Below are 13107 nucleotides of genomic sequence, written 5' to 3'. Positions count from 1 at the left end.
TATATATATATATATATATATATATATATATATATATATATATATATATATATATATATAACAGCTCTAGCTTTTATATATATATTTTTTTTTTCTTATATTTTTATATTTTTTTTTATATTTTCTTATATTTTCTTATATTTTTATTTTTATATATATTTTATATTTCTCAAATTTCATTGATTTGACTTTTAAATGAAACTATTGGACTCACAGTGTCGCTGTTTTCGAGCATATACCGACAGTGACAGAAACCTCGCGAGAATACTATGATCAAAGCTCGAATGGAAGCTCCAAAGCTTTGGGTATCGAGTTCGAAGTACGTATTAAGTCTACGGAAAAATTATAGAACGACGATGATAACACGTGTAAAAAAAAGAGTAAATGCAAAAGATACAATATATTGTTTCACAGTTGCTGCAAATTATAGCGAAAGCGATGAATTTCAAGGCAAACTACTACATGCCCCTTAACATCGTGAACGAGAAATGGGGTAAAGCGGGCGATAACGACAGTTACACCGGTCTTATCGGCGAAGCAATCGACGGCAACGCCGACTTCTTCCTCGGAGATCTGCATTACACAGTGCATCATCTGAATTATTTCGACCTATCCACGCCGTACAATACGGAGTGCCTCACCTTCTTGACGCCGGAAGCGTTAACCGATAACTCGTGGAAATTACTGATACTACCTCTCAGGTACGCCATCACCGTCGTACGTAAAAATTCTTCTCTTTTATCATTGCCACATGCTCGGAAGCTAACATTCTTTGTGCTTTCAGACTGAATGTATGGTTAGCGCTGTTTTTCGTCCTATTGATAGCCGGCGGGCTGTTCTACCTGTTCGCCTTGTTCTATCAGAAGTACATAATCTCGTATAAATACATGATCAGCAGAACGAACGAGAAACTGTTCGAATACGACAGCGCAAAGGATCTATATCTGTTCACGAATCTTCCGAATAGTTTATTGTATACGTACAGCATGCAGCTTCAAGTATCCCTGCCGCATTTGCCGGACGCATGGTCGATGAGAATCCTCATCGGATGGTGGTGGATCTTCTGCATTCTGGTGGCCATGATTTATCGCGCCAGCATGACGGCCACTTTAGCAAATCCCTTCGTTACGTAAAGTATACAACACACAAGATACGTATTAGAATGTAAAATTCTTTTCGACTTCCATATTCAATTCTGTTTATTCGTTTATTATTGCAGAGTAACTATTGATACCTTAGCGCAATTAACAGCTGCGTCACTGCCGATAGGAGGATGGAATGAGGAGAGCAAGGACTTCTTTCTCGCCTCTAACGATCCTTACAGCCAGGAAATCGGCAGCAAGTTCGAGTTGACGGAGAACGAAGAGGAAGCTATCAATCGGGTGGCCAATGGAACATTCTGTTACTATGAAAATTCATATTTATTGCGACATGTTCGAGCTAAACAAATATTCGAAAAGGGCAGGAAAAAGAACAAAAGCGAGGAGACCAGCGGATCGATAATCAAGTATAATCTGCATATTATGGAGGAATGCATCGTTCATATGCCGATCGCATTAGGATTGGAAAAGAATTCTCCGCTAAAGCCGCACGTGGATATATTGGTATTTCGTTCAACGGTATTAATCTTTAGAAACACAACGGTTCTGATTGACATCATTGAGACACCTGACTATGCGCCACAGAACTCTTAATTGATCAACCGTAAAATTAACGTGACATGCAACTTTTTTCCTTAACATGCAATCTCTTATTATTTTGTCACGTTAATTTTACGGTTATTTATTGATTGTTAAGGCTCCTGGGGAGTCGCATTATCTATCTCTTTTTAATGACGTCAGAAGCGAGAAAACACATGCAAAAATTCTTGCAAAATATGTCGAGATAAACAGATATATTCACAAAACGACATTTGCGATCGATTAAATATACCTCTAAAATACTTCGTACACTTTTCTTTTATACTAAAAATCAATAGATAATCGGAAAATTAATATGACAAGATAATGAGGAAATTAGATTAGAAAAGACAATTGCACGTCACATTTATTTTATAATTATCTGTTGATTGCTAGAACAAAAGGAAAGTGTACGGAGTATTTTAGAGGTGTACTTAATCAATCGCAAATGTCGTTTTGTGGATATATCTGTTTATCTCGACGTACTTTGCAGGAATTTTTAGCATGCGTTTTCTCGCTTCTGACGTCATTAAAAAGAAATGAATGATGCAACTCCCCAGGAGCCTTAAAGCAAAAGTAAAGTATTCGAGAATCTTAGAGGTGCGCTCAATCGATTACAAATGCCATTTAATGGATATATTTTTTTACTTCGACGTATTTTGTAGAAATTTAAGAATTCACTTGTCTGTTACGTAAAATATCACTGTGGATTCACAAATTATGAACGCGTGCGTATCAGTACGATAATAAGATTTATGCTGCAATTCTAAGCAGAATCATAAGTCTCGTAACTTGTTCTCGTAAAATTCATCAGAACTTATGAATAGATTTACAAGTCTATGCAATATCATATGTCGTACAATTACTCGTAAATATCTACGATTTCATGCAATTTATGATATTTACAATTTAATTGTGCGACATGATATTGCATAGACTTGTAAATCATAAGTTCTTACGAATTTTACGAGAACAAGTTACGAGAACAAGTTTACGAGAACAAGTTACGAGACTTACGATTATGCTTAGAATTGCAACATTAGTTTCACAATTTACTTTAATTAGAGTTTACCTTATTGAAACCTAAATAAACTTATAGTATATAATAGCATCATTTATATGCATAAGGAAATTGACTAATTTAATGTAAAATATGTATAAAAGATATCCTTTTACTATATATATTATGATTGTTTGATTTTCTTATGTATACGCAATATGTAATTATGCAAAATTGTTTGGATATTCCTAATGAATGAAACTCTAGTTAAAGTAAGTTCTGAAAGCACTAAGCATGTATAAAATATTCTTAGCCTATTGATACGAAAATTATTTTCATGTGTGGGAGTATTACATAATACAAAATCGTATTTCGCATTTTAGGTGGGACGAATGATGGAAATCGGCTTAGTAGAGAAATGGTTAAGCGATGTCATGGAGTGGTCAAAGATTACCGAATCGCGGCAAGAGTCAGACTCTGAAGAAGGATTGGTGGATCTGCCTAAACTGCATGCCGCTTTTGTTGCTCTTGCAATCGGTTATTTTTTTAGTTCTGTAGCTTTACTAGCCGAGATACTGTATTGGAAATACGTCGTTTTAAAAGATCCAACATACGACAAGTATCATTTGGATACATTCTATAAGAACCACAAATTGAAAACCTAAGACAATCACATTTGGACTTTATATACTTTAAAATGTAGGAAAAATTAAAATAAAGGTTAGATCAAGATTATCTTAGATCAAGATATACTTTAAAATGTAGGAAAAATTAAAATAAAGGTTAGATCAAGATTTATGGATTTAATTACATATTCTTTATTTATAAATTTCTAGTATTTTAAATAAATGAGATTAATTAAGTTGATGTTTTTGTTGTTCAGGTAAATCCGATTCTCAAAATATTGATAACATTAAGGAAAAGTCGATCCGCGTTCGAGCGTTTCGTTTAATATTTCTTAATATTCGAGATATTAATTTGGAGCATTTGTTATACTGGTTAGGAGGGTATATCTGACTTATTGCGTAGATATTAAAATGCTTGATTAATAAGCGAATGATTCCGGGTTCAATCCGCGTGTTAAAGGTCTTCTTTTAATTTTATTAAAATTCGTTTGACTTGACATTGACGTGTACCACTTAGGCTGCATTCCTTTTGGGCGCTCACGCTTTTAAGCGCTTATAAGCGTTACTCTATCTTCCGCATCTAATGAGCGATAAAGACAGAATGGCGCTTACAGCGCGTGAGCGCCCAAAAAGAACGCAGTCTTAGTACTATCCAGGGCCCCTATTCTTGAAATTTTTACGTATACGTAATTTATAGTATAATTAAACCTGCGCAGTAAAACTTACGTATACGCAACTATATAAAAAATAGGAGCCCAGGGCTGCGTTCCAAAACTCTACTCGGTCAACTCTATAGAACTCTTAGTGGGAAAACAGAGTAGAAGAGAGTAACGTAGAATAACCTAGCATTTTGGAACAAAAAGAGTTATCTAAAAATGATATATATAGTTGATGATATACTTATAGCATGTTCGACTGGCTCTGGATTAACCCACTCTGGGTTATTCAGCCTACGTTTATTGGTCAAACAAGTACTTATAAGCTTTATGATTGGCTAGTAGAGACTTATGACGTCATTAATCGCTCTCGGAGCGATTAACCCAGGGCCAGTCGAACACGCTATTAGTCTCGGTTTAATCACCGCAACATAAAGACGTTAATACATATATCAAATGTTTGATGTAAACTAACCCAAAAACAATCTGATATATCTACCAAACGATTGCCAAAAATTGCCTTATGACACGAACAAACCAAATTCCAAGAGCATTACCTATTTAAATTTGCGCGGTTCGAACTTATTCCTATAACCCTCCTTGGCTGCGTTCAGAAACATCACTCGAGTACTCTCCCTTTCTTTTTATCTCACTCTTGTGATTTCGCTTGTATTTCGCTCACAACGCAACGGGTAACTTGGGTAATGTTTCCGAACGCAGCCTGTGTGGCTCGGTGTGCACTCGTGTGAGATCGTTCGGAAACGGAGAGAGAGGCACACCGTGTGCCACCAAACCACTCGACGAAAAAGCGAGGGGAGTCGGTGTGAGCTGGTTGAATCTTTTTTGAATTTTTATCTTTTCGGGTCTAATTCAGGAATCCCCCAATTCAGGAAATCCCCAAAAGAGGATAATTTATGCTAAAAAATAGTTCAATATTATTTAAACCACTTATATAAGCTGTTTTACTTTAAACAATATAAGAAAGTATGATAAAATATCTCAAACAAGGCATTTTTATAAAAAAATTTTGAAATAAAAGTGAATTACTAGTTACCTACGTTATATGGTCTGTTCTTTTCAGCTGCACTGCTGAATTAGTGCAATAAGTTAGAGTGAGAAAAGATAAAGCTGAAAAGAACAAACTAATAACCTTTTTATTTTCGCATCACTTCACAGTACAAATACAGAAAATAGATCCCTAGTTTACACTAAAGTCACACTAGAAAGCGTTCGGAAACACTCGACACACGAAGGCACACAGTACCCCCACTACTTTTCCACTGAAATCACGAAACACACGAGAGAGTAATGTTTCCGAACGCAGTCTTAGCCAGTACTAAGTAGTACACGTTAATGTCAAGTCAGACGAACTTTAATAAAATTAAAAGAAAAGACTTTTAACACACGGATTGAACCCGGAATCATTCGCTTATTAATCAAATACTTTAATATCTACTATTTAATATTATTGAAAACTTATATATAAAGTACACAATCACTTTAAATTAATAATTAATATCTAAAATATTAAAACGAAATGTATAAAGTACTTTTTACATAAATAATTTTGTTTTATTAGGAACATGAAAGATACACTTTAAAGAGGAAATTTTTAATTATTCATTTATGTTTTATGAAATGTTGTACATAATTTGTTCATCCTTTCTGTGAGTGATAAAAGCAGAAAGAACGCTTTCTACTTCTACTAATGATGAATAACTCTATGAAGAAGGATCGCCCTGCAATCAGCGGCAAGTTAAAGGTAAAGATTTATATTTTAAGTGATAAAATATTATTTAATGCAATGTTATGTAATCATATGCAATGCTTTATTTACAAGGTGCAATTTGACAAACTTTATCCAAAGTTTTGGCATTCGTCTTTGATTAGTATCCGTGTAGAATTGCACGCAAAACACAGATTTTATATTCGGCAATATATTTGAAAATTCGAGACTTCAACAAACTGTAAAATACTTCTTAAACCGTTCCGTTATTGTTACTTTTACAATAGCTACAACTTGTTGAATTGTGTTTTTTGTAGTCGAAAATAAGAATAACTCAATCTTGATGCATAATGCATATATAACAAAATATATAATTAGTAAATTATCTTTGTGTATTCGTAACATATAAAAATTAAAACGTTTTACTAAAACCACGTTAACGTACGAAATTGTGCTGCCCTCAGAGGGCAACAAGAAAAACAGGTTTGCTATTTCTTATTCGGTACAGCTCTCACTTGATGATGTCAAATATTTTTGGCTATAATCGCAAGTTAAAGGTCATATGATTGTGTTATATATGTGATAAGTTAAATATAACTAATCGGAATTTAATATAACTTATCAAACATTCAGTGACGTTCATTCAGTTCATGAAAGAAAATTCATCGAATACGTGGTACTGAACGTTTTAAAAGACAGAAAGAGAAAAACTAGAAGATAACTATGTCCGTTGTAAATATAAAAACATTGATCCATCAAGATGTCCTGAAATTCTTGAACTCGTTCGACACTGTTCTGACTGATTGTGACGGTGAGTAAAAGTCACACTGAAATACACTTGCATGATGATAGTGTAGTTGTAGATCTCGTTTTTAGGAGTGCTATGGCTGCACTTGACACCCTTTCCGAAAGCGTCGGATGTTCTGAATCTGTTCCGCAAGCTGGGCAAGCGAGTTTTCTATGTGACCAACAACAGCACGAAGACCCGCGACGAGTTCGTAGAAAAGTGCAAGAGCTTGCAGTTTGAAGCTTGCAGAGATGATATTATGTGTACTGCTAATCTGTCAGCTCGTTACCTACAAAGCAAAGCTTTCACCAAGAAAGTATATGTTATCGGTTCTGAAGGTAAAATCTCTGAGTTAGTTATATTAAGAAATATCTCCTGTACAATTGCTTAATTTCAATATCTATTTTGGATATAGCGATTGCAAAAGAATTGGAGCTGGCTGATATCTCCTGCTGTGGGATAGGACCAGATGTAGTCAGCCAAGACAAGCCATTTTATATTTTTGAGAAAGATCCTGATGTATCTGCAGTTATAGTTGGATATGATGAGCACTTCAGCTATCGTAAGATGGTGAAAGCAACTACTTACTTAAATAATCCTAATGTACATTTTATTGGGACCAATACGGATGAGAGATATCCAACAGATAGTAATATCATTATACCTGGCACGTATCAAGACATATTTATTATATTGAATTATATTATATATATATATATATATATATATATATATATATATATATATTTAATTATATTATATATATTATATTGAATGCACTCACATGAAATGTATTCCAATTAAATGCCTATAATGTTTTAAATTTAATAGGCACTGGAAGTCTAGTCAGGTGCATAGAATGCAGCGCAGAGAGGAAAGCAATAATCATGGGTAAACCGGAAGAATACATGGCCAAAGTGCTGATGGAACAATACAAAATTGAGCCAACGCGTACTCTAATGATAGGAGATCGGTGTAACACAGATATATTGTTTGGGAATCGTTATGGATTTACGACTCTGTTAGTCCTGACGGGAGTGAACTCTTTGTCGGATATTGAGAAGTGGAAGCAATCCAAACAGCAGGAAGAACGAGACTTAGTGCCTAATTATTACATTGATGCGCTCGGGGACTTGTTATGCTACTTGAAGCAACTCGAGACTGAAGCGTCATAAGATCACCTGTTAGGTAACGTTACGATCTCACTCCCGGTTACACGAGTTGCGTAAAATCCAAAGGATATTACAATTCGCCTTCACGTTTTCTACATTTTGCAAGGGCGATATAATGGAGGCGTTGAAATGAGCAAGCAATTGCACCGCATATTTCTTAAGTCTTCCAACCCCATATTTATTTTGGCAATGCCTTTTATATGAAAAAGTACACCTTTTTTTCCCGAGAGGGATGATACACGTTTCGGATGAATAAAAGATAATGTAAGGAAAAAAAATAGGAAGGGAAGGAGAGATTAGGACAAGGGAAAACAGCCTGGCGTGTTTGTGTATATGTGCAAGTTGTGATAATACAATATATTATTCAAATATATATCTATATATATATATATATATGTAGATAATGGTAAACTTAATGGTAGAGAGATATGGATTCGTAATCCTTACCTAGATTTTGTCGTAAACTCATAACAATGAAACATATTCAACGCGTTATACAAAAGAAGCGCGGTACATGTGTCAGTTTTGTGTGTGTGTTATCTTTTTACGTTTTCGTGTATCTTACACTTTCTACTAGTTTACCAGGGTCTTTCAATTCTCTTTTTAATCTACGCAGAAGAGCGTTAGCGGTGCACTTGCCTATATCTTACGTAGAGACATCCAATTATTGATTTCGTAAGAGAGTTTCCGTCGTAAATCTCTTAACAGCTAAATCGATTAAACGGCTTCGATGCGGTATATTGTAGCGAGACAGCGTAACACTCATTTACCAACGTGTGTAATGGATAATTACAAGAAATTCGCTCTAAAAACGACGCCCGACAATCGGACGCGGGCTTTCCCGGACATATGTATGTATGTGTGTGTGTGTGTATGTGTGTGTGAAGCTTTTGGACTACGTTTGGAAGGTTCCGAGGTTTCCTGTAAATCACAGTTCTTACATACGATACACGCCACGGAGAGACAGAACAACGTGTACTCGAGATACGCAATTGAATCTCAACGAGAGCGGTTCACGTCGAGGAAAATCGGCTATAGATTAATTAATAATTAACTAATTGGCTCCTCGCGCGCAATGATAATTGTTCTCGTGGCAATCGTCACAGGTCTTTCGCGGACCAGGACAAACTTCGCGCGAAATTGTGTGCAACACCGATTGAACGCGATCCAAGGATACGTTCCCTGGTGTTTCCCGTGCCTTTTTACGCCGAATCCAAGTCGAGATTTCCTTCTCGTTCTTCGCGTTCGAACATACACATTCATGATAATTAGTTAATTGGCACAAGTTATCTCTCGCGTATACATACTTCGGTGTCGGACGATACTTGAACGCGCGTCTGAATAATTTGTGATTTCGATGGTGGATAAGCGAGTGTGCAATCGCAGGGGAAAAAGAGCAGGCTGATGATAAGTAGAAGAAGAGCGCGAAGGTTTCCACATGCACTTTTGCAATTATCTAACATCCTCAGAAAATTGTGGCGAGAGTTTTACCACTGCTACGCGTATTATTCACCGTTACTTCGCTCTCAAGCCTATTGAGACGAATTACGAGCACTCCTTCCGAGAGAAAGAGAAAAACGACGAATCGGTGAGCCTGCGAATTTAGAATTGTAATAATAAATTGACGCGAATCGAAATCTAACATTCGTCCGTGTCGAAGACAATTCGCGTTTTACACTAAAAAGAAGTACTTGAAAAATTATTTATGGAATATGGTTTTTTCGCAGAAATAAACTTTATTCCACAAATAAATGTTCTCACAAATAAAAATAAATATTTTTTCTCAGTGTATGGCGAATTGACGAGTTACGCACGCCACAGGCGTATAATTGCTTCTGAAGTGCGAGATAAAATCGACGGCACGATCGATTAGAAGAATTCAATGGAAATAGCGAGATCTAGGTCGCTGGACACGCAAAACGCTGTGACTTCGTCGCTAATGCACCGAGAGAAGTATTTGAAAATTTACTTGTGGGGTACGAAGTTTATTTTAAGCGAAATAAGCTTAAAATAAACTTCGAAATAAACTTAAAATAAGCTTAAAATAAAGCGAAATAAGTTTATTTTAAGCGAAATCTTATTCCCCACAAACAAATTTTCAAAAAATTCTTCCCTAGTGTGGTGACTTTACGATCGTACAGGGTGACTCAAAAGTATGCCGCCGTACTCCGGTGACATGCGATGCTCTCTGACGCCAGAATTGCTAAAGGGGATCTTCTTCGTCAACAAGAAAGATACTGTTCTCGAAAAATATATCGCGATCGCGGGTCGTCCGCTATTATTACATCGGAAGTAAAAGTATAAAGATATCGCGTCGCGTTTTCCAGAATTCGTGTGAGCAAGATTTAAACAAATCTCTCTTACGTCAAATACCCGTTTCTCGGTCTAAATGTTCCTCTCTCAAGTTTCGCATTAGCGATTCCGCGCGTCCTCTCACGAATTTTCCTCACTTTAGCCGAGTCGTTCCTCCAAAGACAGCTTTTGATTGTCAGAGACTCCGAGAAGTATTGGTTCTCGAATCGCATGGCGAATAAAATACGAAATAAATATACATATATATATTTTTTTTTGTTTTACTTACACACCTTGAAACACTAATATTCAACGATCGCGTCGAATCGCGAGGTGACGAGATTGCCCCTCGTTAAAAATGCAAGTGTCTGCGAGCTAAATTTCTTCATCGATATAATTCCGGCTCATTTTCTTTTTCTCTTCACGCGCACCTAAAGATCGCAATCAAGCGACGTAGATTTGAATTACTCTGTATCTCGTGACGATGCTACACCAAAACCGAAAGAGATTTGTTCGTTCTGCTGGAATGTCGCTGTGCGTGACGCTACCGCTGTGATTGTCGACCAGACGAAAATCGAACATTTATACCTCTCATGCTTCGCGAAATGGACGAAATGGGGAAGGATGCGTTCGTCATGCATTCGGATACAGTAGAAGAATATGTCATGTGATATGCGTGTATGTGTGTGCGTATGAATGCGTTTTATATATATAGATACAGGGTATCCCAAAAACCAGCTCGCTTCTCCTTCGCTCGAAGAAGTGTTTCGAGGAGTCGATCGGGGATCTTTGAACGCGAAATTAGATCTTAAACGCATGAATAAGTCACAATTCAGTTGATCAGCTTTATTTTCCACGTCACGTCGGAGACAGACTTCGTCGTAAGTCTAATTTAACGGCCGGTCGCAGGATGATCTAACGTTGGATATCGCAAAGCGAGAGGGACACGACGTCGGATCAATCTTTCATCAAGGTAGAGATATACCATGATCGATGAGAAGTTGGCGAATTTCTGACACACCCTGTACGAATATACACGCGTGGCTCTTGTGTGGCGCCACACGCTTAGAGATTAACAAATAAATACAATATACATACACGCGCGTCGGGCTGTGCGTATGTTCACAACCGACGCGCTACAAATCTAGACACGCGTTCACGCCTCGCGTTCAGCATCGAATACACATACACACACACATACACACACACACACACACACACACACATGGTCGTCTGATTCTCTCGGTCTGATATAACGTTCTATACGCGCGATATCATCCCACGATTTTCATCGTGAGACTAATGAAAGTCGACGTGGCCGTACAGCCGCATTCGACGCTAAATGCGAGGCGTGAACGCGCAGCCTGAGCTCTAACGAATTGATATCGTCTTATAAAACAACTAAATGAAAACATTTGTACTTTAGCAGTATAGAGCAGTCATTTTTTGTCGTAGTTATTACCCTTAATATCGTTATCTTCGTTTATATTATATATTTTATACATATATATGTATTATATATATATTTGCTTTTTAAGAATAAATTCCCGCCTCCCTTGGCACGCCGACATCGTCCACCGTTATCGTTATCCTTGTCGTCGCCATCGTCGTCGCAATATTGATTTTAACGAAAGTGATACGCATTTGGAGAGAAATTCGGTGAAATTATCACTCTCGAAAAGTATCAAGTACCTCGAATCAAAAAGGCTTTTACTTCGAGTAAGAGAAAAAGCGAGATGTTCGACCACCGTTTACGTGTATCTTCCGATAACACGCTTGATAAAGAGAGATAGTAAGATAAAAATTTATCAGCGATATATGTTAGATATTCGAGCAATAAATTTTTCCTCGCCGACGGAAAAGATTTGGCGAATTTCCTCAACGTAGACTCGATTTTTTTTCTCCACTTAAACGGCGAGGTATCAGCAAGTTTTGGTTCGCGAGGCATAAGAATTCAATTCGATCTTTTGTCCAATTAAATCAGACAAAAATTCGCTCTGTGTTGATACAAGAATTTCGTCTACGTGGTGCTCGAGGCCGCATTTGTGTACGTACGTATGCATGTGACGCTCGCACTGCTGCTTTTTATTTATGTCGAAGAGAAGGGCATGCATAATGCACGCGACAGCGTGTAAACGGCAGTCGATATCAAACAGAAGAGCGATTATTGCGTAATCTAGCTGCTGCGGGCGGAATAACGTACAAATATCTCGAAAACCTGAATCTGGTCTTAATCTAGCGTTTGCCTTTCCTCACATTCGCCTGACTTAAATAGCGCCGCTGACGATAACGTCGAGATGTAGAGATTATTCAGTATAATAAGTACATTAGTTGCAAATAATAATAATAACATAATAATAAATCGTAATCGTAATCGTAATAATAGCTATGATGATGGTAGAGAATAATAACGACAGTAAAACATATCCGTGACAATGATAATAGCAGTGTGGGAGCAGCGATATAAGAATAGGATTAACCGTTAATAATTATTATCCATCGCAACGCGATATTGATTATGCGACGATCTTTATAAGTATATGTACAGATATTATAGCACCATGACCGAAATCTCGAATCGAAGTCTAAAAGAGACGAAGCGAAAGCAGAAACCAGGATTATCGCGAAGTGGACGGGCTGGAAAGGGCGGGGGGGAGCAGAGCTGAAGGGAGCGAAGGACGGGCGGATTCTGCATTTCGATCGGGACACGGGAAAGAAGAGAGAAAATTAAGACTGGATGATAAATGGGAGGGAGGACAGCATCGTCCCTTTCAATTCGTCTAGTAAGTTCAAAGGACATTAACTCGATTATCGTTTCTAATCGCGCGTGTGTCTGTGTGTAATGTACGTGTGGATGTAGTGTGTATATTTTTTATGATCGTACCGGCCAATCGTCACGTTTACGCTACGAGAAGGATCATTCAAGGATGAAGGATCGCCGACAACGAAATCAGGACGAGGATATCTCACGACAGTCCTGAGAAGTGGAGCGTCGTCGATTCGCGCAAGTAATCGGCAAGAACACGGAGGAACACTATCGGCGCGCCGTAAAATAGCGACGAAGGACGATTGACCGGCGCCGTTTCTAAGAGAAAGAGAGAGTTATTTATTATATAATAGTATAATATTACTATATTATTACTATATATATATATATATATATATATAT

General features: G+C 37.2%; 2 protein-coding genes across 6 annotated transcripts in view; both read left to right on the top strand.

Annotated features, from left to right (window-relative positions):
• The window catches only part of LOC116851881 (glutamate receptor ionotropic, delta-2-like), a 10047-nt gene extending 6633 nt beyond the window's left edge, over nt 1-3414 (top strand). For 4 of the 5 annotated variants that reach the window (XM_032831786.1, XM_032831777.1, XM_032831795.1 and 1 more), the window contains 5 exons: nt 217-319; nt 415-701; nt 785-1129; nt 1220-1619; nt 3063-3414. In XM_032831786.1, the coding sequence (XP_032687677.1) occupies nt 217-319; nt 415-701; nt 785-1129; nt 1220-1619; nt 3063-3344 (1417 nt within the window). In that variant the 3' untranslated portion in view covers nt 3345-3414. The remainder of the gene's footprint in view (nt 1-216; nt 320-414; nt 702-784; nt 1130-1219; nt 1620-3062) is intronic. The other variant, XM_032831769.1, reaches the window with a different exon arrangement.
• Nucleotides 3415-6032: 2618 nt separating this feature from the next.
• Nucleotides 6033-11506, top strand: LOC116852808 (glycerol-3-phosphate phosphatase-like). Its single transcript, XM_032833498.1, has 4 exons — nt 6033-6498; nt 6564-6812; nt 6890-7141; nt 7306-11506. The coding sequence occupies exons 1-4, from the start codon at nt 6411-6413 to the stop codon at nt 7647-7649; spliced, it is 933 nt and encodes a 310-aa protein (XP_032689389.1). The 5' UTR covers nt 6033-6410; the 3' UTR covers nt 7650-11506.
• Nucleotides 11507-13107: the final 1601 nt, after the last annotated feature.

Source organism: Odontomachus brunneus, unplaced genomic scaffold (assembly GCF_010583005.1).
Source record: "Odontomachus brunneus isolate Ranch 3 - 2012 unplaced genomic scaffold, Obru_v1 Obru_scaffold_006, whole genome shotgun sequence".
Classification (NCBI taxonomy): Eukaryota; Metazoa; Arthropoda; class Insecta; order Hymenoptera; family Formicidae; genus Odontomachus; species Odontomachus brunneus.
The sequence above is the reverse complement of the archived record's forward strand: the minus strand, read 5'-3'. Positions and strand labels throughout refer to the sequence as shown.

Coding starts and splice junctions, on each gene's coding strand:
- LOC116852808 (XM_032833498.1), top strand. CDS start 6,411: ATGTCCGTTGTAAATATAAAAACATTGATCCATCAAGATGTCCTGAAA. Junction 6,499..6,563: donor TGTTCTGACTGATTGTGACG/GTGAGTAAAAGT, acceptor TCTCGTTTTTAG/GAGTGCTATGGCTGCACTTG. Junction 7,142..7,305: donor TAGTAATATCATTATACCTG/GCACGTATCAAG, acceptor TAAATTTAATAG/GCACTGGAAGTCTAGTCAGG.